Below are 25,982 nucleotides of genomic sequence, written 5' to 3' on the forward strand. Positions count from 1 at the left end.
ATCACTTTTATTTTAGAAATGTTTTGTCTCATTCTATTCCACATTTATATTGAGAAGTAATATGAGGCTGTATGCTCGGTTACTTTACGTCCCTTTATCAGGTGATGTAGAGGAGACGGGGTCCGTTTTTGAAGAGAAGACCTCTAAAGAGGAAGAGGAAGAGGCAGGGGAAGAAGGAGAGGAGTCAGGTACGTGCTCATCTCTAAATAAGCATTAGGAAATCTTTAGGAATTGATGCTTACAATATTGTTAGTGCTACTGAGGCAGAGATGATTAGGACTCGCTGACTCATTCAGCTGTTTCCTTTGCTCTTTCCTCCATTCTGCAGGTTGTTGTCATTTGTCCCAGTATCAGTATCAAGGTTTTGTGACTTTCATCACATCTGCTGTTGTTGCAGGTTCTGGCAGTGATACAGTGCAGAGGATCCTGGAAATGCTGAAGTTCCTGTGGATGCTGTGCTTGGCCATGGTGGACAGCTTCACTCTGTGGCTCAACCTGCTCACCAAGCAGTACGTGAACACATCAACCGTCCTGTGTGAGGAGCGCTACCTGCACATCCACAATATCAGCCAGGTCAGGCATGGCACTACACACACACTGCGCAAATACTACACACTTGTGTACATCCCATCCACACACAGTGCACAGGTTATGAAAGGATCGGCTGAACATATATTATAGAACGTTACCTTTATGGCATGAAATACTGTGTGTGTTTGTGTGTGTGTGTTGTGTAGACGCCAGCGAGTGAGCCTACAGATGACCAGCTGTCTGAGGATAGTGAAAGTCTCACTTTAGACACATGTCTAGACGAAACCGATACAGACCTTCTTAATATCAGCCGTACTGCCAGGTGCGTCTCATCTACACCACACCTTAACATATTAGGCCTGAAAGAAACCTGGTGACATTTAAAAACACAGAAAAAAACGTATGTATACAACAGCGTTGGAACAGCAAGTCCACTACATGCCATACAATTAACAAAAACACAAATAGACATATTGATCTTCAAATATATTAGAACATCAAGGCCAATACATGGAGTTGAGCTCAAAAGATCAACGTGAGACGATAGATCAGAATTTCAGCTTTCATTTCCTGAGATTTACATATAACAACGTGGAACACGGCAAAATGGTGGCAGACTACTCCATTTTTAGTTGCTTTAGATGTAAATATCAAATTCTGATCAGTCTATTTATCTTTGGAGCTCCAACCGAAATGTCTGCAGCTGATAGCATTAAACAAATGAATACGTTTGGGATGTTGTGTGTATAAATATATTTAGAAAATCTGGTTTACTGGTTATATAATCTATGATTAACTCTCTAGACAAATGAAAACGGTACCTTCATTGCACCAGAACACAAGCAAAGCCTGCACATTTCTGTTTTTGTAATTCTACCGTTTGCCCTGTGGCTGACCTCCTCCTCTCTCTGTAGTGCTGATGAGCTGGAGGAAGCCTTGGAATCTGATGAGCCACGACCCCACAGCAGCATGACACTTTGCTCCCAGCCCACTATAGATCTAGAGTCAGAATCACATTACTTAAAACACCTGAGGAAATCCAGAACAGCCAGTGAACTGCTCTCAGACAGGTAGGACAAAGAGGAACAAAATATCCCTTTTTATATTTCCTACATCCTACATGATATTCGGAGATCAGTAGCAGCATTTTAAACCACAAAGAAACATAAACTAAAACTACAGGATGGTAGGCATATTTTATAAGTCTCGTTTGTTCTGTTCCAGGCCCTATGTCATTGAGGAGCTGATACAATGTCGAGAGTTTTACGCCTCCCAGAATCGGCTGCTTAAACTTCTCTTTGCACTCTGTAACGTTGTGGCTGCTCACTCTGAGCTTGTGTGCTACTTCATCATCGTGCTGAACAACGTCGTCACGGCCTCAGTCATATCCTTGGTGCTGCCCATACTAATCTTCCTGTGGGCCATGCTGTCCATTCCACGGCCTTCAAAGAGGTTCTGGATGACTGCCATAGTGTACACAGAGGTGGGGCACAAGCTGAGCAGATCATGTTCTGGTGTCCTGCACTGTGCTGTGTTGGAAACTGGTCTGAGGTTATATTTAGTGATTTGAAGAGCATCCAGTCCAAAAAATCCTTAGTTTGTGAAGATAGAGTGAATTCCCTTGATGTTTCCCTAGAGCATCTTAGCATTCAGTACCTTTCTTGCCCTGGATGCGAATAAACAAAACATAATTTCAGCCTGTTCTGTTGTTTCCAAGGTCATGGTGGTGGTCAAGTACCTGTTCCAGTTTGGCTTTTTCCCCTGGAACAGTGAATACGAGATGAGACTAAACGAGAACAAGCCCTACTTTCCTCCACGGATCCTCGGTCTGGAGAAAACTGACAACTACATCCGCTATGACCTGCTACAGCTGCTGGCCCTTTTCTTTCACCGTTCTCTGCTACAGGTAACACAAGCTCTTCCCACTCTCCAACATAGGATGTGTAGCTCTCATCTCAGGAACTGTACAGTCTTGTAATCAGGAGATCGTGTAAGTTCAGAGTGTCCCTGTCTTTCCTTCTCAGCGCTATGGGCTGTGGGACCAGGAGGGACCTCTGGAGGAGAAGAGCACAGAGGAAATTAAGAAGAAACCTGAAAAGTTGATAGAGGAAAAAACGGTCCAGCCTGATGAGGCCGATCCTCAGACAGACACAAAGACGGAAATCCAGACAGAGCCTGAGGAGGCCCAAAATGCAGAAATAACACCTGAACCTGAAGAGCCCAAGAAAAAAGGTGGTCTTCTGCGCTTCCGCAAAAAGAAATCCCCAGACAAAGGTAATCTAAAGAAGGAAACTTCAGAAACCTCACTGACCTCATTAGTGTAATGGAAAACAGTCCATGTCTAATTTTAGCCTGCTCGGTTGCTTTAACACACTTTAAAGTTGTATGTATTGCTTTATAAGACATATAAAGTAGTCTTTGATCTATCCCAGAGGCCACAGAAAAAGAAACCAAGAAGAAGAAGAAGAAGAAGGCAAAGGGTCAGCGGCGAAAGGAAGCCAGTAAAAAGCTAAAGGCATTTGGAGAAAAACTCAAAGACTTTTTCATCTCGGCGTAAGTAAAACTCTTGTTCATTTACTCTGTATCGATTGGCCTAGTTACGATACTGCTTTAAAACAACTGCATGTTTAAAAATGTAATACCCTGATGAATACAGTGTATTCTACAGTCACTTTCTTCTATCTCTCCCTTTTTTTTTCCTTTTCTTTCTCTCTTTCAGGGTGAGGAACACTTATAAGCCAACGCAGACGTTCATCCACAACATCCTGCATACTGAGTACCGAGCTGCCACTGATGTCTACGCTCTGATGTTCCTCACTGATGTGGTGGACTTCATCGTCATTGTGTTTGGCTTCTGGGCTTTTGGAGTGAGTACAAATGTATTTACTCTGCTTCTATACTGTACTCTTATACTAGCACAATGCATACAATCATGCCTCATACAGGTCAAGAGCTTTCACTGTTCACATCAAACATCGGAATGAAGAAAAAGGGTGACCTCTGTGACTTTGAGCGTGGTGCAGATGTGTTTGAGCATTTCAGAAATCTGCTGATCTCTTGGGATTTGCACACACAACAATCTCTAAAGTTTACACAGAATCACAGAGTGACTGTTGGCCAGGCTGGTTGGAGATGACGAGAAGGCTGTGTAGCTCATATAACCATGCTTTACAAACACAGTAAACAGAAAAGCATCTCAGAATGCATAACATGCAATAGGTTGAGGTGGATGGGCAGCAAGTTTTTGCCCACCACTTCTTAGTAGTTCCAGGTTCTCAGTAACGTTGGCACACGATTTGTGTCGGCATGGATAAAGCATTGCATCAAGAAGCATCAAGCAATGCATCAAGAAGCTTTAGTATGTTTCTTGATTTCATTGTATTTTCTTCTTTGCTGGATTTATTTGGCTTCGTATGTTCAAAAGGTCCAGTTAATACATCAATTGCACTACGATACCCATAATACATACCCATACCCTAAAGCCTATCATAAATGGCCTCTTCTTACCGTATCTCTAAGCTCGAATAAGAATGTCCTTACTTACTGACTTTCTGTATGCCTTTAGAGCATGTGACCAACACAGAGCCAGGAGGGTTCAATTCTTGTCAAAATTAAGCAAGCAAGAACAAGCCTATGTATGGCGAGTGTGTGATGAAGTGTGTGATTGATTTGTGTCTCAGAAACATTCGGCTGCTGCAGACATCGCCACCTCACTTTCAGATGACCAGGTCCCTGAAGCGTTCCTCGTCATGCTCCTCATCCAGTTCAGCACCATGGTGATCGACCGCGCTCTGTACCTGCGCAAGGCTGTGCTCGGAAAACTCATCTTTCAGGTCATCCTAGTGCTGGGTATTCACATCTGGATGTTCTTCATCCTGCCCGCAGTCACTGAGAGGTGAGAAGATCTACTTTAATTCATGGGATGCCTGATGAAAGTGCTAGGGTTTAAAAGAATCTAAAATCGCGTCACTGGGACCTCAAATGGCACATGAAAATTAATGGGTCACATTTATATGCTATAAATTTTAGTTAATTTTAGTAAGATTTTAGTTAAAGAGATAATATACGTGTTTATTATGCTTAAAAAGTTAATTAACCGGAAAAGGGTGGCTTGCCCTCTTCAGGTTGGTGGAGAGCTCCTGCCTCAAGTGGAGGAGTTTAAGTATCTTGGGGTCCTGTTCACGAGTGAGGGAAGGATGGAGCGGGAGATCGACAGGCGGATCAGTGTATCTTCTGCAGTGATGCGGTCGATATATCGATCTGTTGTGGTGAAGAAAGAGCTGAGCCGCAAGGCGAAGCTCTCTATTTACCAGTCGATCTACTTTCCTACCCTCACCTATGGTCATGAGCTTTGGGTCATGACCGAAAGGACAAGATCCCGGATACAGGCGGCCGAAATGAGTTTCCTCCGTAGGGTGGCTGGGCGCACCCTTAGAGTAGAGAGTAGAGCCGCTGCTCCTCCACATTGAGAGGGGTCAGCCGAGGTGGCTCGGGCATTTGTTTCAGATGCCTCCTGAACACCTCCCTGGGGAGGTGTTCCGGGCATGTCCAACCGGGAGAAGGCCCCGGGGAAGAACTAGGACACGCTGGAGGGACTATGTCTCTCGGCTGGCCTGGGAACGCCTCGGTATTCCCCCGGAAGAGCTGGAGGAAGTGTCTGGGGAGAGTGAAGTCTGGGTGTCCCTGCTTAGACTGTTGCCCCCGCGACCCGGCCCCGGATAAGCGGTAGAAAATGGATGGATGGATGGAAGTTAATTAACATTAATGTAATAAAAGAAAGCCAAAAAAGTTTTCTCTTGCACTTATCTAACCTCTGGTTCATGATTACATTATAAATTCATGAAAGGCTCGCTCGATTGGCCAGAGTAAAGGTCAAGGGTAACAATCTGATAATATTTCAGGAGAACTCATGTCATCTAATGCAGTTTTCTTTCAGATCAGCCCAAAAGTGAAGGAAGAAGCTACGGTATTTAAGTGTAGAAATGTAAACAGGATGAAATAAAACGCCAAATCTTTGAAAATTAAATCCTCAGAGGAATGCTGTAGATTTTCTCTTTAATGCAAATTTTACTCTTTAAAATTTCCCTTTGCTAAACTTAAAAAAGAAAGACACCGATACTCTTTCCTCTTCATCTGTGCAGGATGTTTAGCCAGAACTTTGTGGCCCAGCTCTGGTACTTTGTCAAGTGCATCTACTTCACACTGTCTGCGTATCAGATCCGCTGTGGCTACCCCACTCGCATCCTCGGAAACTTCCTCACTAAGAAGTACAACCACCTCAACCTCTTCCTCTTCCAAGGGTGAGACGTTGTGTAATTGTAACTGTGTTTTTCCCCCCCAGCTGTCAAAGAGGCTGCCAAGGGGCCGTCTGTGGTCGCAGCTGCATCGGTTATGTTAAGCTATTCTCACACATATTTAACACATATTTCAGCTTCTAGCAGGCATACAATCAAAGGCTAAATTACTGTAGCATAATTACTTTGGGCATTAATGTGCCATGGCCAGCAATCTAATAAAAAATAAAAATAAAAAAAAGATAGAAAAAGATTTTTAAAAAAAACCCTCATGTTATATTATAACACATGACATGCTGACTAAATAGAATCAATCTGTGATTAGGTTTTAATATATATATTGTGTGGCTACATGTGGCTCCCAGGTTCCGCTTGGTTCCGTTCCTGGTAGAGCTTCGGGCCGTAATGGACTGGGTCTGGACCGACACCACCCTCTCTCTCTCCAACTGGATGTGTGTGGAAGACATTTATGCCAACATTTTTATCATAAAGTGCAGTCGAGAGACCGAGAAGGTATGGAGGCGCGACAGCATTTGTGTTATGTTAGCGTTTGTCTGTCGAAAACGTGCAAGTTTGCTGTAGGAATAGAGTGAGTCTCAGCTAAACTTGTTAGTGCTGTGGTATCACTACCTTTGGGCTTTACACTGATCCAACAATATAACCATGCCAGTCTTTTTCTGGTCTAAAACAAACAGACTCAAGACATCGGCTATAACAATTTTTAGGAGTAGAACAAACAATAAATGTGTTTGCTGGAGACACTTGACAATTTGTCAAGATATCAAATCACAATGTTTTCATTCCAGAAATATCCTCAACCAAAGGGCCAAAAAAAGAAGAAAATAGTGAAGTACGGAATGGGTGGCATCATCATCTTTTTCCTCATCTGCATCATCTGGTTCCCTCTACTCTTCATCTCCTTGGTCAGATCAGTTGTGGGTGTGGTCAATCATCCCGTGGATGTAACTGTGACATTCAAGTTGGGAGGTTATGAGGTAATGAAGTCAAAGCATTGTTAACAGGAATTCATTTCAAGTCTATCCAACACTAGCAATCGTGACCCCCCACTAACACACCAAACTTTATGAGCAGACAATATCTAATGTTCACTAATAAGTAGCTCCAAACATTCCTCCACATACAAATCTTATAAAAAAAAAACGTTTATAATCATACACCCAACATTCTCCACCAGACAAACCATAATGTACATCAACCACTCCAAATTTCTCCACCAAATAAACCCTAACATTTATCAACACACCCCAACATTCTCCACTGGACACACCCTAACCTTTGTCGACACATCCCAATGTTCTCTGGTGGACAAACTGTAACGTTCCTCAACACACCCCGACATTCTTCACCAGACAAACCATAATGTACATCAACCACCCCAACCTTCTCCACAGGACACACCATAACCTTTGTCAAAACATCTCAACGTACTTCACCAGACAAACACTAACGTTCATCGACACATCCCAACGTTCTCCACCAGTCAAGCCATAATGTACGTCAACCACCCCAATGTTTTCCACCAGACAAACCTTTACAGTTTTCATTTTCCAGCAAAGAAACCGTTATGTAAAGTTTCTGAACACACCCCAGCATTCTGTAACATGCTTTATTGCTCACTTACACACACAGCAACATTTTACAATAAATAAATCCTAACATTCATGAATACAGTCCAACATTCTCCAACAAACCCTAATGCTCATCAGCACACACTAACATTCTAAACAAACAAAATCTAATTTTCAAGGCTTTACACTAAAATGTTCCAGCAAATAACCTGTTCACTGACACAAACACACAATGCAGCATATATATATAAAACATCAGACATTGTTGTGTCTAATTGCTCTGTTCGATATTTCTAGAAGCTTAGTAAAATGAAAAATCTGCCTGTCTCACCAGCCCCTGTTTACCATGAGTGTGCAGCAGCAGTCCATACAGCCTTTCACAGAAAAGGATTATGACCATCTCACAGAGCAGTTTGAGAAAAATGCTGTGAGTGTTGCAGTTCCTCTGTCCTCTGTATGAGCCAGTCATGACTGGAAACCTGCATTGATTAATCATCTTAAATCCAATTGCATTTTTTTCACACAGGTGGCCATGCAGTTCATAACACTATACAGCTACGAAGACATCGTAACAGCCAACATCGAGGGCAGCTCTGGCTCGGTGTGGAGAATCAGCCCTCCCAGCAGACAGGAGTTGATTAAGGAGCTGCTGACCAGCCCGGCAGACATGACCCTGCGTCTGGCCTGGAACTTTCAGAGGTCAGTGAGAGCACTACAGCTTCCCCGTAGCACAGAGTCTTCAGCTTATATGCAGATATCTGATGTCCATTTTTGTCTGTGTGTTAAAGGGACTTGGGGAAAGGTGGAACAGTGGAAAACACTTATGACAAACACTCTATTAGTTTGGAGCCCGGAGACCATGTGAGAGCAGACCTAGCCTCACTGCTGCTGGGAAATCGCACCGAGCCTGTGTAAGTGTCGACAGAATGATTAGCCTGCTACATACTTGTGTGTGAAGTATTTTTAGTTCATTATGCGGTTCTTTGTCTCTCCCCTATTAGTCGAGTGCATCACATGTTCCCTAACTACATTAGAGCCCCAAACGGAGCTGAGGCCAAGCCTGTCAGCCAGCTGTATGAGGGTGAGCTGACTGATTAAATAAATTACTTTTTTTTTCTTTTAGACAGATGAAATATACTTAGACATGTAGATAAATGTGTGGTATAATTGTTTTATATATTGTCTGATGGATGTGTGGGTGGATGGATTAAAGTGCTTGGGGTGGATATAATGTTCTTGGAATAATGGAAAGATGGATGTACATCCCAGATTTGTTGGCTGGTTAGTCGGAGGGATGGATTGGTGGATGGCTAGACTGAGGGATGGATTGGTGGTCGGCTAGACGGAAGGATGGATTGGTGGATGGCAAGATGGAGGGATGGTTAGGTGAATGGGAAGACGGAGGGATTGTTTGGTGGATTTTTTTTCTTTTCTTTTTTTTGAGTAGTTTCAAGTATTTCTGTATTATGGACAGAATGATAGAAGGATCAGGAAAATCAGTGAAAGTAAATTAGTGGATTGATACCAGATAGCTGACAGTGTATGTGAGAAGGTAATGAGGATGAGAGATTTCTTAAATATCTGATTACTATTCTTAGAGAAAGTACATTATTCTGAGCTGCTTGGAAGATGTAGTGATGCTCCTGCTATTTTGTGCTAGGAGAAGAGGAGGGCTATCAGGACGTGACACTATCTCTAAAGAGGGACGGCTCCCTGAACGGCACTGGAGCTCAGGAGTGGTGGGACATCAGCATCGCGGACTGCGATGCATCTGCAGGAGCCTGCGGGGTTTTACCCATGGTCATCTTTAATGACAAAGTCAGCCCACCCAGTCTGGGCTTCCTGGCTGGATACGGGTAAGCAGCACTAGTGTGTAATCAGAACATACACTCGGGCCTTAGATAAATGTACAATCTGCCACGGCAGCAGCAATGCCAGGCAACGTCTGATACAAAGCTTTAGTAATGTGCTTTACCAGTCTGTGATCAAATTAAGACCAGCGGTGAAAACACATACGTTATTGTTCATGTGATCAGTTCTGCTCTCTTTTATAGTCGTGACAATGTTTAGCATCTCGTTTCCCTTTTGCAGGATCATGGGACTGTACGTATCGGTGGTTCTGGTAATCGGTAAGTTTGTGCGCGGTTTCTTCAGTGAGATCTCTCACTCCATCATGTTCGAGGAGCTGCCGTGCGTCGACCGCATCCTCAAGTTGTGCACAGACATCTTCCTGGTGCGTGAGACGGGCGAACTGGAGCTAGAGGAAGAGCTCTACTCCAAACTCATCTTCCTCTACCGATCACCAGAGACTATGATCAAATGGACCAGGGAGAAGGAAGACTAGACTCCCACTTTTTGGACAAAATGGCCCTTTAGCAGCGACGCTTAATGCAGGACTGTCCTACGTAAAGCACTTCCCTTTAGGCCTTTTAGGAACCTGCTGGTCGTGCGGAGCTTCAGGTTGAACTCTACAGCTGTGATTTTTGCCAAGTCATTTAACAGCTGTAACAAGTTTGGCGTCCATAATTTTATTCTTGACGCTGGTCAGCTGTTAGGACCATGTGAATGAGACAGAAGTTGGGCTCTGAAACTTAAGCAATCTGGGGGTGTGTGGATCTGTGTGCATTGTTGCTGAGCAGTGTTTGGACTACACTTTAGGCCTAAACAGCCTTACTGTCTGAACGTGACTTTATACCTAGTCCTAATTCTGTCCTTCAGTGCACAAACACTATTGTAATGTACTCCTGATCTAATGAAAATGAACTTAAAACTGTTTACATATGGAATGTTTCATGCAGAAAGACACGTTTAAAATGGTTATTTGGGGAAAAGGGAATATTCTGGGTTATAATAAATAATAAATTCCTACGTTATAGGACCGATTCATCAAAAACATCTAGCGTTCCCTATTCCTAAAGTGTCAAACATTTGCCTCTTAAGTTTTGCCCTGTAGCTGCAACACCAATGAAGCTGACAAGGTTTTTCCCACCTTACAGTTGAGCTATTTCATCATCCTGTTTATAGATGCCATCACATTACATTATTGTGTGTTCTAAACATCTGGATGTAACTTGAGACATTTCCAGTCAAATGTTGTGGGTGAATCACGACCGTAGTTACTTTGTCAGCTGCTTCAGGCTGCAGGGCAGAATTAAGGAAGAAAACATAAGACATCTATCAACTGACTGACTGACTGACTACTGGGGCATGATGGGGATTTATTATTTTATTTTTGCCAACTTGACTGACATTTGCTGTTTGTTAAACCATCATTGTAACATGACTGTGAGGTTTTCTTGGCAGTGACGTATTGCATCTCGTTTTACACGTTTATTTCTTCACTTAACTGCCATTTAGCTACAATTGTGCCAATCAACAATGGCTGGATGGTTTATTTTACAGGTTAAATGTGTTTTAAAAGAACTTCTCTTTATATTTATTCATATGGTCATCATTTTATACTTTCAAAAAATGTGATTAGTGAAAAATTCTTGGTGAAGGGCAGTTTTCTGATTTAGCTCGTGTATCGTTAATCAGTGAGGTGCGAATGCATCACGACTCCTGCCTTCGTACAGTCGCAGCTCTGTGGCAGTACTTACTGTAACTGCTGAAATTTACTACCATAATAAAAAAAGTGATCAATAAAACATCATGTACTTTTATTAGATGCAGTCAGAAAAAACTGGAAGTGCATTTTATTTGTCAACAAAATAAATTTGCTAAAATGGAAGTGGTTGTGTAGTTAAATAAAAAGCTCTGCTGTAAAGATATCTATCCATGTGGTTAAAATGTCAAATGGTTCCTGATGGTGTGGGGCACTGAAGCTCCGCCTGATCTGCTACTCGTCATCTGCTCCGTCGTCTTCTAATAGGAACTCGCTGATTTCCGTCTTCATCGTAGCCCTGTGAAGTAACGGTAGATCAGCAGCATCATATACTGTGCAGATGAGAGTCAAGTTTATGTAAAAAGCAGAAAGGGAAAGAAAAGCCCCAATGTGGTCAGCTTTATTCACCTTCTCTGGCGTTTCTCTGCCTCAGATGTTATATACGGAGGCAAGGAGTCCAGCGCTGTCTGCAACACAAACATGTTGGATGTGTGGATGAGGGGCTTTCTGCTTTGTTTCTGTTTCCTAATTCTGCTCATTTAACAGCAGTTAACTAAGCAGATTTTTTTCTCTCTATTGTCTGAATAACAAGCCCTAGGTAATGGAAATCTGACAGACGACCTAAGCCACATGTGTGTGGTGTACTGTGTACTGTACTGTGGTGTTCTCACCATGTCTTTAACAGTCAGTCTGCAGCTATAACACAGGAGACTCTTCAGGTCTGTAGCTACAGGAACCCTGAGTGTCGAACAACAACAGTAGATATCAGGAAAGAAATAATGACTCATTTATGTCAGTGATTTGTGCATGTTTGTGTTTCCTGTCCATAATATAAGTGAGATTGCATCATGTGAGGAGCGGAAGATAAACAATACTTACATGAACAATTAAACTAATAATACAAGCTTGAGTGTGGCTTTAAGAAGAACAGCCAAGTGTGTCTCTGTCTCTCTCTGTCGGTTTCTGTCTTTCTCTGTGTCTCCCCCTCTATTTAAATTTCAACAAGCTTTATTGGCATGGCCATATACATGTTCAGTTCTCTCTCTCTCTCTCTCTCCCTCTCGCTGTGTGTCTCTCTCTCTGTGTATTTAAATTTCAAAAAGCTTTATGACCATATACATGTACAGTGCTGCCAAAGTGTTACGGCAAAGAGCAGGACAACTATCGACAAACATTACTTACTCCAGTGAGTTTTCACAGGAACAGAAAAACAGAGGAACATATTAACCTCTATCATTAGTCATGGCTTTAGCATTCATCTGTCTGTCTCTCTTTCATAACAGCCAGCTGTCTCACATCTCTACCTTCTAGAAATAATACAGATAACAGACAGGGAGGTTGTGGAGCAGTGACGTCCACAAGCAATGTGATTACATCTAGTCAGAAGTTAGTCAGAGATGAGATGATGACTCATGTGTTCAGTTCCTCCTTCTGTAGTATTCACACACTTCCCCTACTGTCATGACCTGGGAAGAAAACAGAAATGAACTAAAACAGAAAAATGTAGTCTTACTCACCTGGATGTAGAGCAGCAACCACCATCCCCACAAGCTTGATTCTGTCCCTGACAACAGCCCACATCACTCTGGCCTTTTTCCTCCAGCGTACGGCGGGACAGCTGCTCTGACATCAGTGTGGCATGAAACGCAGTGGCCTCTTCTATAAAAAAACACCACCACCACCGAGCATTAACATTATTGTTAATTACCATCATCTGAACAATGAGAGGAGCTTGACTGCTGAAGGTAAGGTGGTGGGCGGCGACAATTTATAGAATACGGTTGTGGTGAATATCAACAGATATTCGAGACAGTGGAACACAGAAGACTTCATTTGTACCACAGCTATCATAGATACCATGTTTCTACCCTGTATCTCCCCATCTGCTGCATGCAATTTCTTCGGTTGGAGTAGTTTTCCACAAAACAAAAACCCTGCGCTTGTATGGCAAATATCATGAAGGACTGATCATATACTGCATGTTTGTGACATAACATTAAAAGTGATACTCAAAAAAACTTCAAAAGGATAAAGAGCCAGCAGTTTGTGTTGGACTTCTTGTGTTAAAGTAAGTTCAGATATGAACTGTTTTGAGCATATAGAGAAGCAAATGAAATAAAAGTTCAGGTGGAAGCTTGTGATGAAGAAACAGCTACTAGCTGTGTGAGGTGATATAAATATCCTCAGGGTCAATGCTGCAACTTGCCTGCTTTGGTGTCGAGCGAACAGAGGCAGAGGAGGCACTTAGCAGCAGCTTCTGTGCTGGAGCTCTGAGGAGGACACGCTGTGTGCAGCTTCTCACTTGTTCTAGGAAGAAAATCAAATACCTTCTAACGCGGATGTGCAATGAAAAGTAACAACCGCTGCGAGTGTGTGCGGCCTGGTCTAATGTCCATGTGAGGTGCACCTGCCTGTACACAGTGCTGACGGTGGAGGGAAAGTCAGCCTGGAGTTTAACCACAAAACTCTCAGTCAGTCGCTGGATACTCGCTTTATCAGCAGTCTGAAAGAAAAAAAAAAGTACACAAAGAAACGTCGACATGAATGAAACCTAAAGCGTATTTCCTCCTGTTTCCATAAACAGACATATTAAAGACATGGATAAATAATTACGTCATACTACACATACTACAAAACCCCTGTGTGTGCAGACAGCATTACACTTTTCAGCAATTTCTAAATTCTGGTCTATTATTAGCCTTTACTTTGTCTTTATGTCAAGATATTTAAAGGCAGGGTCCCGATTTTTGAGAAATGCTTCAGAAAACCGAGTCGGGCCGAATAAAAAAAAAAAAATCAAAACAAACGTGTAGCCAATGAGCAGAAAGGGGCGGGGCTTGTCAATATGGGCTGAGAGAGTGTTCAGTGCGCATGTGTGACATTAGTAGAAAGCGGTTTTAACACTGACATGGAGGATAAAAACAAAGAAAGGCTTACGATAAGTTGGCCGCATATTCACAGATTGGAGTTTCCCGAGTCAATAAATCCTGAGCTAAACGCTGTTACTGCACAAATAACACCTCTTTTCTATCGTAGTAATGTAGAGAGGCAGCTACAACCGTGTCTTGTGAAGTAACAGCGTTTAGCTCAGGAGTTACTGACTCGGGAAATTCAACTTTACTTAAGACGCCGAGGCGCTTTTTTCCTTCTCGATCGGTGAGTAACGTTGGTTTTGCTTTGTTACACTAATAACTAATATATGCCTTTGTCCTTTGCATGATTGTGTGTCATTTTTGCTTGTTTGTTTATCTGCAATCGTATTGTTCTTCCCTTCAGCTATGATAGACACATTTCTTTCAATTATTTGCCTGGGTTACGTATGTATGTGGGGGCGGAGCTATCAGTACAGGGGTGGGACCCATTTGGGTTAGGGGCATGTTTGTTTTGGTAACTTCCAATGTCAACATTGGCTTTCAAAAATCGAAGACCCCACCTTTAAGACTACATCATGTAGGAATTACAGTTATGCCTGATCATATTAGAGTTGCTTTAACATCTGTATGTTACAAATGTTAATTCTCTAAAGCTCAGAGAGACAGAGATGTTATCTCTAATATATTTGTGATCTATCATAATCCCTACACCATCTAATCTGTATCTTATTAACTCAGTCTCATTATTAAATATTATTTACAATACATTTCTTCTCCCTCTTCACCTTTCAGCCATTTTCTCCTCTAATGAAGAAACTCTTAAAAGTCCTCCTCACTACTCCTAAAACTTTTTGACCTTATGAGCTCTTTTAAGCGTTAAGATGTTTTATAAATGACTCTTATCTTTACCAGGATCTTCTTTTTAATGTTAACAGGAAAGCTAGACAAACATGCAGTTGGTTTTCCCAGACCACCATATAAGGGTACACTCTTAAATATTGGCACCCAAATCTGCACCTTCATTAGTGCGCACACTTCTGTAGCCTATCTAGGGTTTTTAATCTTAGTGCCTGCTACATTGATGCCTCGTAGCCTCTGATTTACTCTGGACACCGTTAGTCTGGATGAGGTCTTCCTTCGGCTTCGTTGCACGCTCTTGTCTCCTGATCTCTGATAAACGATGCCACTTTACCATCCTTCGCTAAATCTCTGGAGCAAAAACAAATTGTGGAGCCTTGACGCTACGCTGATGTCTGTGGCAGTAAGACACACAAAGTGGGGAAGTAAACGAGCTGCACCGTGTCCAGTTCCTCACTCCCTCTACTTTATAGCCCACCATCACACCTCGCTAGTTTGAAAAATGTAGACGATTAAACCTCACGGCCAAAATCACGTACACTCCCTGCCTGCTTGCTGCTTTTGAAGCAAGACCTTACACAAAATTTACTACGAATAAATAAATAAATGCTCATACTGGAGTAATCCTGTCAGGGATTACTACAATTCTGTAATCACACCCGGTAGTAATACCAGACATTTTGCAAGAGTGAAATATAATAACTTCAGGGAAGAAAAGCTGCATGGCTCCAGAAGCTAGCAGAGAGCAGAGCACTGAGTTTCTCACAGACTCTCACCTTAGTGTCCAATCCTGGGATGAAAACAGACTGCACTGCAAACAGCCTGTTATAGAAGCTGATTTCTTTGGAGGAGTAATCCCTCATGGGGCGCAGGTTCACCACATCACCGTACCGAGAGTCTGAGAAAGCCTGGCAAATAGAGATGGATAGATATTGTGGCAGAGATCACCGAACAATTTCATGTTTTATGATTTTTTTTTTTTTTGTGGTTGTTGACTTTTACAGAGCCAGTGCACGTCCTTTGTCATATGACAGCGTTATTTACATTTATGGCATTTAGCAGACACCCTTATCCAGAGTGATTTACATTGTTACAGCACATCATGCCACGACACATAAAACCTTATTATCCAGGTTAATTCATAAAAGAGATTCAGACCAATCACAGACCACCTGTAAACACCGGTTTACAATACTAGAGTACATGGTATGAGTACTTTATTCAGTGTCTCACTCTATTTATTAATGGCTGTTGCACAGGTGTAGTGTTACAGTGGAGCAGTTCAACGCGAGGCTCTCAGTACCAATTACCTGAGTGTCCAATTATACATTCAACAGGCTGCATAATAAAGCAGGCTGTTGGACATAAAACATGGATTCTAATAGATTAGGTGTAATAAACCTTCACTATCTCAAATAAGGAGCTTCGGTTTAACTGTTTTTCAGGAACTGGTTTTCACTAGCAAATACTACGGTTATGAACAGAAGATAAGGACAAAAACATCAAGACAATCGTCTCTTTCTCTCTGCCTGACTTGCTCTCTCTCTCTCTCTTTCTACCTCCCCTGCCTCTCTTGGCAGTTCTTTGAGAGATCTGGCAACCCTGAACACCATCAACAGTCTGGACAGACTTCATTATTAATAGCTATGTTTCATGTTGTGTGCCATTAAGTTTCAGTTATATCAGTTACAGCCACTTTAGCTGGGTTTAGCTCTGCACCGTCCTGTTGTCCAGGAGTGTGTAAACACATGTCAGGTCTGTCTGAGACACTTTGATGTGGGGCTGTGAAGATTTACACATGCAATTTGCATAGTGCTAATATATATGCTAAAGTTAGCTATACAATTCCCTTGTTTGTGAGCCAATGCATTACTACAGATGGTAAATTAATATTATTTAATTAGTCTGTGTGTGTTAGCATGCACACACTCACCGTATCAGCAGACAGAGCTGCCCCTCGTCCCAGGGAGATGTTCGTGAGCAGCTTAATGGCCAGACGTGTACAGCTGTCTCCCATCATCACCTTAGAATAGCCGTTTATCCGGGCAATGTACAGTATCAGGTGCTGCCTACACACACACACGTTCAATCACCTTCAGGCATAGGCATGCTGAGCTGTGACTCGTCGGACCGATGTTTTTTGCGGTTAACAGAACTAATAAATGGTTTCTTTATTGCTATACAACCTCTTGTGTATTGCTACACAACCCCAGACTCTTGTGCCCGTCGAATTGCAGTGCAAGAAGAAATTGGAGGTTCCTGACCACTGGATGACTCGTACAGAACTTTGGAAGCTGGTTTGAGGCAGTTACACATTGATATGATTTGCATCCTTCTGTCAAAGAGCTCGCTAATCTTCCTTGGTCGGCCACAGCGCTTTACGTTCTGCATGGTAACGGTGTCACGGTGCTTCACAATAATTCTCCTGACAGTGAGACAGTTCAAATCCAGCAGTGAAGCAATAGCTGAGGCCGGCTGACCAGATTTAGCCATTTTGACGATATCCTCTTTTGGTTTCAGAGGAGAGCTCCTTCCTCTTCTGTAGGAATAATGAGTACAGGCTTTGTATGGTGGCTTGGCCAATAATGATGTCCGTGCAGTTTGGCATGTTTAATTGTATCTAATTAAATTTTGACAAACAAAATTTTTTTTTTGAAAAAGAGAACAGAAGAATTCTCATCTCTCTTAGGTAGGACATCACTTTAGGCCACTACTGTAACTGGATGTCCATTTCTCTATCTATATATCCTTCTGTTCCTCTGTCTGTTTGTGTCTGTCTGTCTGTCTATCTATCCATCTGTCTATCCAACTATCGGTCTCTTGGTCTGTCCATCCGTCTATCCAAAAAAAACAACAACCCTGACACACCCTCATTTCAGATTAGCATATTCAGCTATAGCAATCTTCCAGACCCTAGAGAAAGTCTAGACCCTGCCTCTCTTTCTCACACAAGCTCTCAATCACTTTGGGTCTTCTTATTAAACTTTGCAAGCACTCTGAGTTATTGACTGAAACTGAACTCAGGACATACTTCAAGGCCCTGCTTTTCCCTGATGACTCAGACGCCACCGACAATATGAGAGAGAGAGAGAGAGAGAGAGGGAGAGATAGAGAGAGAGAGAGGTGTGTGTGTGGTGGGTGGGTAAGTGGGGTAGAGACAGATGGGGAGTATCATGGAGTGGAGACAGCAATATAAGTGATGAAAAATTAAAAAGACCTGCCTCACTATTGTGCTATTAAAGTCCTTGACGTAATGCAAGCGCTGGAACGGATCACTTAAGGAAGCTGAATTAAACAAAAGGATTCCAGAAATAATCTTTAAGCTTCAGGGACAAAGAGGACAAAGAAAAAAGGGACAAAGAAAAAAGGTTTGTTTTGAAAAGTAGAAAATTTAGGAGCACAAAGTGTAAGTCTAGTGTTTACAGGCTATTAAAGTGAGAGATGGTTGAGAATGGTGAAGACTAACACACTATTATTACTGCTATTAAAACAGCCATTTATGATGGAGACAAAAGGTTTTGCAGTTAAATGGAACCAAAAAGCCAGGCAGATATTAAAGTACACTACTATACTAAAAGGACACTGTATTCCCAGTTATTGGACAAGATCTCCCAAATATGCACTTTTTATGTCTTTAGTGTGTATCTTTCCCCCCAGAATGGTTTATATATATATATATATATATATAAAATTCCAACTAAAAACTGCATTAACCAGAGTTTATTCCATTAGTGCTACATGCTGCACCACAGATGAAGTAATTATATATTTTAAATGATAACGCAGGTTACTTAAGTTAATAATGTAAACCATAAACATGATATTAAAAGATAAGAAAAAGCCTTTGTTAATGTTTCCAGACTTGCATCTTGGATAAATGAAATGAGAAAAGCGTGCGTCTAAATGAATAAAGAGAGTGGACACATTTTATGCCGCAATAATTGCTTCAAGTCCTTAATTTTGTAGTGACATAAGTAAGACAAACAACATAGTGTTGGTGCTTGGTCCACTACCATAGTAAATCTGTGGTTAATATATTAAGAAATAATACAAGAAAGGACAAAGCAGGCTCTTTCTGCTGAGGAGACTAAAGGTCTTTTGGAGTGCAGGGTGAGCTACTGAAGACCTTTTTTGACTCTGTGGTGGCCTCAGCCATATTCTATGGTGTTGTATGCTGGTGCAGCATCATCTCTACTGCAGAGAGGAAGAGACTGGACAAGCTGATCTGGAAGGCCAGCTCAGTCCTGGGGATTCCTCTGGACACTGTACAGGGGGTGGGAGAAAGGAGGATGGTAGCAAAACTATCATCATTGCTGGAGAACGACTCTCACCCCCTGTATGAAACGGTTTCATCTCTGAGCAGCTCCTTCAGTGACAGACTGTTACATCGTAAGTGTCTGAAGGAGCGATACAGACGCTCTTTTCTCCCTGCTGCTATTAGACTGTACAATCAAAGCTGCTCCCAGTGAACCAGTCACCATAATTACACACTGTTATTATTGTTTAACTGCAATAATAAAGAATAAAGCAACAAAGTATTTTAAACATGTGCAATAACAAAAATTTTGCAATATACATTTTGTTTTGTATATACTGTATATTATGTCTCTATTCATTTTATATATTTGCATTTTATTACTCTTGGCTGCTGTAACAGTGAAATTTCCCAATTGGGGACAAATAAAGGTATATCTTATCTTATACTGAATCCCAAGGATATGTCTTTAACGTCATTATGCAAACTGTGTAGTCAAAAAGCTTACCTCAGTGTGTGCAGCATGTCCAGTTTGGCTGTTAAGGTTTTTAAAGATGAGAAAAGTCCCTCTAAAGCCAGTTTGTGTTCAGGTTTGTATGCGAAGGTCTGCAGGCAAAGTCGGCCTAACGCATCCTTGGATTCCTCCACTGCAGCCTCCCCATGACAGCGGGTTACCTCACGCCGAATGTGCTGATCCACTGCTGCTTTGTAGCTGGTGCTGGAACAGGGCTGCTCACGACCACACACAGGCTCAAGTACTGAATCTGGCAGAGTAAAGACCTGAGACACATCCATGAACATGACACTACAGCTGTTAGAGAAACTCAAACCAAAACACGGCTACGGTAATAAGAATAAAGGTCAAATGCTCGGTCCTGTGTTTTAGAGTTTCAAAAGCTACAACTGCATCAAAAGTATGCTATTTGGGAATATCGGAGATAACGAAGATGATGCAACTGCCTGAAAGGAGACATGGAAATGACAGTCCTGCTCCAAAAACAGAAATAATGAGGCCAAAACAAATGATGTTACACAGATGAAAGCATTAACAAGCACAGGCTTGTAATGAGGGACTGCACTGTAATTAGAACAGGCAAGCTTTTAGAGCTGTGACACTGTTTGAAAGAACAGGAGCTTTCGCTTGCTGATGCCTGAGGTGCGCAGGATCACAGCGTAGCAAGTGGGAACATGATTGAATTACCTTTACAAAACTCAAAACAGTAAAGGGGAAAATACACTCACTGGTCATTTTATTAGGACTGACTGTACAACTCATCATTCATGCAATATTCATTAAAACTGATCTCTACTGAGGTTGGTTACCTGCTCCAGTGGGACGATGTAGTACGGAAATCCAGTCTTTCTGAAAATGCTCTCCAACTGAACTACAGCCTTCTCCCTCTCCTCAGCATTCTGACCACACACACCACTTTCTAGATCAGAGAAAAGATTATCAGAAACACCTTCATTAAGCTAAGAGAACACTAATCTGTTTTAGTATTACTGTAAGCGTAATTACCATCTATGTAGATAATGCCTGGCATGAATCTTAACTTCTTGGGTGCGTCCCTACTTAAGCCCTGCAAACAGGGTAGCATTTCATTTTAGAAACATGTCTGAAATTAGTTGTACACTGTGTAATAAATCTTATAAAGTGAAGCCATTTTTTCTGCATTACTTATATTCATAGATTATCAAAAACTAAGCTAGCTTATATGTTCAAATAATAAGGCAATTCTTGTGAAATGAAAATGTACTGGTGAATCCCCATTACCTGAAAAGCTGACTGCTTACCTCTTGAACTTGCGCTAGCATGCAGCTGGATGCTGGTCCTCCAGAAACAGCCAGCAGCACCTAAAAGAAATTTACCAAGAACCTTTAATAGGTCATGTCAAGTATATCGATGATGATCATACTTGTTTTATATCCATGCTTGCCTTCTCTCCAGGAAAGATGACACGATTCTTCCCAAGCATGGCTCGGAATTTATGTATGAAGTACTCCTTGAAGCAGCCCCTAAATAAATAAATAAATAAATAAATAAATAAATAAATAAATATTCGTTTATAGATAAAATAAATAAACAAAACTAATAAAAATAGCAAATAAAAATAAATAAATAATACAAAAAGAAATATAAAAACAAAAATAAATTAAATAAACAAACAAACAAACTAATACTAGATATCATGATTTAACCTTTAAGATCATGGTTCTAAGTTTTATAGATCCCAGTTTCTCCATCAGAATGTAAATGGAGTCAACAAGAAAATCAACTCTCTTCACCCGTTGTGATAAAAGCTCAAGGCAGGAGGGATGACCCAGTTTAAATCTGTCTGATTTAGAGACGATTTACCTGCAGAAAGCATCTCCCACTCGGATGATGAGCACTGCGGTGAAATCTTTGCACTTCATGCATTTCTTTGAAACTCTGGAGTCAGAAGTTAAACACACACAATATTACGCTCCGTGTCCACCACATGCATCTATCAACGTGACCATAAAGTGTTAAGCAATTTATGCAAACAAACTCACGCAGGCTGAGACTTTTTTTCTAGGTGTCTTTCGTATTCTTCTTCAACCTGACACATGACTAAAGCTTGCTTTTACAGCAATAAAACATCTAAATATCAATAATACCGAAAGAAAAACGATAAAATAACTAATAAAACACCCTAACGAGCCTAAACTGATGCCATGCTGTTATCATTTACTATCTACATCGACGCTTCTTGATGACGCATTTGCTCCGTCTCGATGGTGGCGCATTTTACTGACGTGAACAAAAAAAATTGTCGGTTAGGCTGTTCTATAGATAAATTGTTTGTTTGCGTTTTGTTTTCGTCTGATAGATATCACAAACGTTATAATTGCAGGGTAGTATTTTCAGCAATCGTTTACGAAAGTCAGTAGTTAATACGTTGCGATTCGTTTGCATGAAATCGAGCGCGTCTATTGTTTGGGGAAAAAAGCTGTCGCAATGAATTATGGGGAATGTAGTTCATGAAGGAGGTCCTGCTGCTAAGGTGTTTATTGACAAAACTACAACACCCATACAGCACTTCTCTTACTAACTTAACGGTTTGGTTAAAGCTACGCTGGTAATGTTTACTTCTTTGCTTCAACGGCGTGTGTGTGAGTGAGTGAGTGAGCGTGTGTGTGTGAGTGTGTGTGAGAGAGAGTGAGAGTGTGTGCTTTATGTGGTCTCTGGACAGATGTGCTATGTAACGCCGTTTGACTTTTATTTTCAAAACACAGGGAGTTGTACAGGTCCAGAGCTCAGTGTTGAGACCCAGAGCAAAAGGGGAAGAAAGGAAGAAGGTCCCTTTGAAGCAGCAGCTGAGAGGAGGAGGGTTACAGCGTTCATCATGGCGATGTTCCGCAGTTTTGTTTCAGCTGCCCAGCTCAGACAGCCTCATCCCCAGCCCCAGCTGCAACACGGAGAGAGTCTGGAGAGCCAGTTTTCCTGCCCCATCTGCCTGGAGGTTTATCACAAACCCGTCAGCATCGCCAGCTGCGCTCATACGTGAGTAACACCTGGATGTTGCACTGCCATTCTTCCATATGGACTAGTGCATTATCACTTTCACCTAATAAACACCTTTGGCATTTCTACTGCTGCTTATAAACAACATCATCCACCGTTCCTGTGCATTTATTTCACAAATGAGCCACAACAAAGGTTTGGCACTCGGTCTACGGTGTATATTATTGTGTCAGATAATATACAATATCTAAAGGTACAAAATATGGAGCCTTTAAAATGAGCTACTAAACCTGCAGCTCCATCCTCTTTGTGTGTCTATTCTATTGTTGTCACAGTTTCTTTGTTACTGAAGCCTCTGTGTCTCAGACAGGTTGGAAAATGAGACGCCGCTCTGTATTCTGTCCCTTTTCTTCCATCTGATTGAGTTTTCTTTCTTTTTTTTCTTTTTTCTTTTCTGTTAACTGCATGATGTGTCTGTTGTGCAGCTTATACTCCAGAGATGTTACTGTGCATAAGCATGAGGAGAAAGCAGAACAAAGCAAGCATGGTGTCGCGTGCACGGGACGTATGTTATGAGACGAGCGTCGCTGTGGATGTTCCTGCATCGAAATGGTTAGACGAGAGCAGCAAAGAAAGTGAGATGACTGTTGTGTCGAATGAACGAGAACAGGAAAAGGAAGCAGGTCTCGGTCTGAGAGCACGGTGGTGGGACGGATGTTTGTTTCAAATACAGCAAATGCCTTTAAGAGCTTTAGATGGTGGTCTAGGTAGGCAGGGTAAGGAAGGATTTTGGACAAAATTGTCTCATATGTCAGAAGCAATCTCATGATTGTGTTTATCAGAGTTCCATTAAATCAAGACGAACGCGATGTTCAACGTCCTGTGTCATGATTAATGTTTTCAATTCCATTAACAATCATATTGTTTTTAGGCTGACAAACGTCTTATGTTCGCTGTGAGTCTTACCTGTTAACTTTAAAGAGCTGTATACTTCTATTAAAGCTTATCAGAGTTTTCTGTATGCGCTGTTTTTTTTGTTTTTTTTTGTTACACACATTTTTTCCCCTTCCCTCTTTACCCAAGGTTTGTTGTGAGGAAATTAAATACCACTAATAACACTCTTATAAGCCATGATCTCTCTTTGTGGTTTAAATACGCATGGATCACTGAAGCTCTGCCCACCAAAAAAAAAAAAAAAAGATCAAATGAAAATTTTGTTCGAGCACAAGTTTAATTCCATGTCAGTTTAAATGTGATTAAAACAAATTACTCCTACATGGAAAGCAGCATCTTGGCTTCGGGCTTCCTGACATAGCCATGGAGTCATTAGCGTTCTCAAGCAGCACTTCCACAGTAGCTGATATCGGGTTATATTTTTGGTGTACGTGATACTCTGTTTGTGGATACAGCAACTATAATACATCTGAATATGGTGAGAAACTGATGCTTCCATGGTGGCAGTATGAACTCCTTCCTAGTTTGAAAGACTAACATAGTCACAGCATATTGGTCAGTGTCAGGATCAGTCCTCACTAACCTTACCTGTTATACTGTGGATATTGCCTGTAAAAGATTTGGCTACAAATACTGATTTTAATACCTACTGGATATCTATATGCAGATCAGTAGCTTTAGATAAATTGTACTCCATTAGATAATTTGTTGGGGTTTTTTTATGTACAAATATAGAGCCATTAAATTAGGAGTTAGTGAGCATCTATAAGTGAACAATTGTCACATGCTTAGCTTAAGGGAAGCGATGGTACGAGAAGGTAAATTCCACATTTAATGTCATCTTTGTTTATTTATGGATAAAATGGCTGCAAATGGATATAGAAGATGAAGAGGCATGGTTTTGGTTTCCTCCTTCAGTCCAAAGACATGTGTTGTATGTTGATTGGCCCCCACCTTGGGCCCCGAGTCCCCTAGGATTTCTTCTTAATCCTGTGAAAATGGATGGGTGGATATGCTGCTTGTACAAGGAAAAAAATAGACAGATTATTAGTAAAATGTTGTAATTATCATTCTTAAATGCTGGCAAATTATTGTGAAAAAAAAACAAAGCCAAATCACTAAATACACTATACACAATACACTAATGAAACACTGTTCTTCCAAAACTGGCAGGGTTAAAAATGCATGATGCTGCTGGACACACACACACCTCTCACACTGATTACAGGAAGACCACATCAGGGACAGAGCAGCATGACAATCTAATTATAGCTTAAATTCTAATAAAATGCACACTGTGAGGGTAACCTCTTTATATCACTCTCACAGACACACACTAGGGTTTCCATGCTGGTGTAGCTAAGAGAGGAATGAACAGCTTAGCATTAGCAGTCAAAAACTGCTCTGTGTAATGTGTGGCAGCTGTAGACTGTAGGTATGAATTTGAACCCATGCACTGAGAAATGAGAACAGAAAAGAACTTGCTTATGATATCTAAAGCATGGCTTACACAGCACCAGGGTAGCATGGTTCACCCTTATTAAAACTTGTTTGAAGACAATGACTGCCATTTTACACCCATTATAAATGAGTTTTGAGGGTTTTTTCTCCTCAGTACAAGTGGAATGTGTTTGTGTGCATGTGTGTGTAGTGAGCAGTCTGAGGAGGATGGAGGTCAGGAATGCAGCAGCAGGAACTCCTCCATGAACACAGTTAAACGTTCTGACACACTTGCTGCTCCTGGACCTCTGATGAAGTTGCGTCACGAAATCTGTTGTAAAGAAATGGACTAATCCAAATCCCACTCCATTTTCGGAAGGGAGGGAGATAGGGAGGAAAGCATTGGCTATAGTGCTCACCTGCTTTACAGTAAAATCTGCAATTAGTGTAATGCATTAACAAAAGTGATGGCTTAAGGGAAGAAGCCATTGGTCAGTGTGAGAAATGTCAATACTGAAATCTAGCAGAATTGTTCTGGGTAAACAGAACAGCCTCTGTGTCTCATTCCTACTGAAGAGGAGGTGTAGCCTCCTGTGCCTCATTCCTATTGAAGGTGGTGTTGCCTCCTATGCCTCACACCACAGTGAAGTAGGTGTAGCCTCTTGTGCCTCATTCGCATTGAAGAGAAGGTGTAGCATCCTGTGCCTCGTTCCCATTGAAGAGGAGGTGTGGCATCCTGTGTCTCATTCCCATTGAAGAGGAGGTGTGGCATCCTGTGTCTCATTCCCATTGAAGAGGAGGTGTGGCATCCTGTGTCTCATTTCCATTGAGGAGGAGGTGCGGCCTCGTGCCTCAATTCCATTGAACAGGAGGTGTAGCCTCATGTGTCTCAATTCCATTGAAGAGGAGGTGTAGCCTCATGTGCCTCATTCCTATTGAAGAGTAGGTGTAGCCTCATGTGCCTCATTCCCATTAAAGGAGGTGTGGCCTCCTGTGCCTTATTTCTATTGAAGTGGAGGTGTGGCCTCCTGTGCCTTATTCCCATTGAAGAGGAGGTATGGCCTCCTGTGTCTCATTTCCATTGAAGAGGAGGTGTG

The 25,982-nt window shown here is 41.7% G+C and overlaps 3 protein-coding genes across 9 annotated transcripts in view; 2 read left to right on the plus strand and 1 right to left on the minus strand.

Moving 5' to 3' along the window:
- The window catches only part of piezo1 (piezo-type mechanosensitive ion channel component 1), an 88,702-nt gene extending 77,641 nt beyond the window's left edge, over positions 1 to 11,061 (plus strand). For all 3 annotated transcript variants that reach the window (XM_047822234.1, XM_027133003.2, XM_047822244.1), the window contains 19 exons: positions 102 to 188; positions 398 to 573; positions 738 to 853; positions 1,446 to 1,601; positions 1,756 to 2,014; positions 2,249 to 2,437; positions 2,556 to 2,805; positions 2,964 to 3,084; positions 3,251 to 3,398; positions 4,212 to 4,426; positions 5,673 to 5,831; positions 6,191 to 6,338; positions 6,632 to 6,820; positions 7,749 to 7,841; positions 7,941 to 8,113; positions 8,203 to 8,325; positions 8,416 to 8,495; positions 9,075 to 9,270; positions 9,506 to 11,061. In XM_047822234.1, the coding sequence (XP_047678190.1) occupies positions 102 to 188; positions 398 to 573; positions 738 to 853; positions 1,446 to 1,601; positions 1,756 to 2,014; positions 2,249 to 2,437; positions 2,556 to 2,805; positions 2,964 to 3,084; positions 3,251 to 3,398; positions 4,212 to 4,426; positions 5,673 to 5,831; positions 6,191 to 6,338; positions 6,632 to 6,820; positions 7,749 to 7,841; positions 7,941 to 8,113; positions 8,203 to 8,325; positions 8,416 to 8,495; positions 9,075 to 9,270; positions 9,506 to 9,758 (3,131 nt within the window). In that variant the 3' untranslated portion in view covers positions 9,759 to 11,061. The remainder of the gene's footprint in view (positions 1 to 101; positions 189 to 397; positions 574 to 737; positions 854 to 1,445; positions 1,602 to 1,755; positions 2,015 to 2,248; positions 2,438 to 2,555; positions 2,806 to 2,963; positions 3,085 to 3,250; positions 3,399 to 4,211; positions 4,427 to 5,672; positions 5,832 to 6,190; positions 6,339 to 6,631; positions 6,821 to 7,748; positions 7,842 to 7,940; positions 8,114 to 8,202; positions 8,326 to 8,415; positions 8,496 to 9,074; positions 9,271 to 9,505) is intronic.
- ctu2 (cytosolic thiouridylase subunit 2 homolog (S. pombe)) lies at positions 11,053 to 21,797 on the minus strand. Its single transcript, XM_027133004.2, has 15 exons — positions 21,540 to 21,797; positions 21,361 to 21,435; positions 20,942 to 21,020; positions 20,799 to 20,858; positions 20,524 to 20,584; positions 20,328 to 20,437; positions 19,513 to 19,784; positions 16,683 to 16,818; positions 15,526 to 15,657; positions 13,430 to 13,521; positions 13,225 to 13,325; positions 12,536 to 12,677; positions 11,690 to 11,756; positions 11,427 to 11,485; positions 11,053 to 11,316 (listed from the first exon to the last, which is right to left on the minus strand). The coding sequence occupies exons 1-15, from the start codon at positions 21,593 to 21,595 to the stop codon at positions 11,253 to 11,255; spliced, it is 1,506 nt and encodes a 501-aa protein (XP_026988805.1). The 5' UTR covers positions 21,596 to 21,797; the 3' UTR covers positions 11,053 to 11,252.
- Positions 21,798 to 21,846: 49 nt separating this feature from the next.
- The window catches only part of LOC113634210 (E3 ubiquitin-protein ligase RNF166), a 30,050-nt gene continuing 25,914 nt past the window's right edge, over positions 21,847 to 25,982 (plus strand). The window contains exons 1-2 of one of the 5 annotated variants that reach the window (XM_027133009.2): positions 21,847 to 22,105; positions 22,263 to 22,530. In XM_027133009.2, the coding sequence (XP_026988810.1) occupies positions 22,373 to 22,530 (158 nt within the window). In that variant the 5' untranslated portion in view covers positions 21,847 to 22,105; positions 22,263 to 22,372. The other 4 variants (XM_027133010.2, XM_027133008.2, XM_027133011.2 and 1 more) reach the window with 4 other exon arrangements.

This window comes from Tachysurus fulvidraco, chromosome 1 (assembly GCF_022655615.1).
Source record: "Tachysurus fulvidraco isolate hzauxx_2018 chromosome 1, HZAU_PFXX_2.0, whole genome shotgun sequence".
NCBI classification, from domain to species: Eukaryota; Metazoa; Chordata; class Actinopteri; order Siluriformes; family Bagridae; genus Tachysurus; species Tachysurus fulvidraco.

Coding starts and splice junctions, on each gene's coding strand:
- ctu2 (XM_027133004.2), bottom strand. CDS start 21,595: ATGTGTCAGGTTGAAGAAGAATACGAAAGACACCTAGAAAAAAAGTCT. Junction 15,658..16,682: donor CAGCTCTGTCTGCTGATACG/GTGAGTGTGTGC, acceptor TCTATTTGCCAG/GCTTTCTCAGACTCTCGGTA. Junction 11,757..12,535: donor GGTTGCTGCTCTACATCCAG/GTGAGTAAGACT, acceptor TTCGACACTCAG/GGTTCCTGTAGCTACAGACC.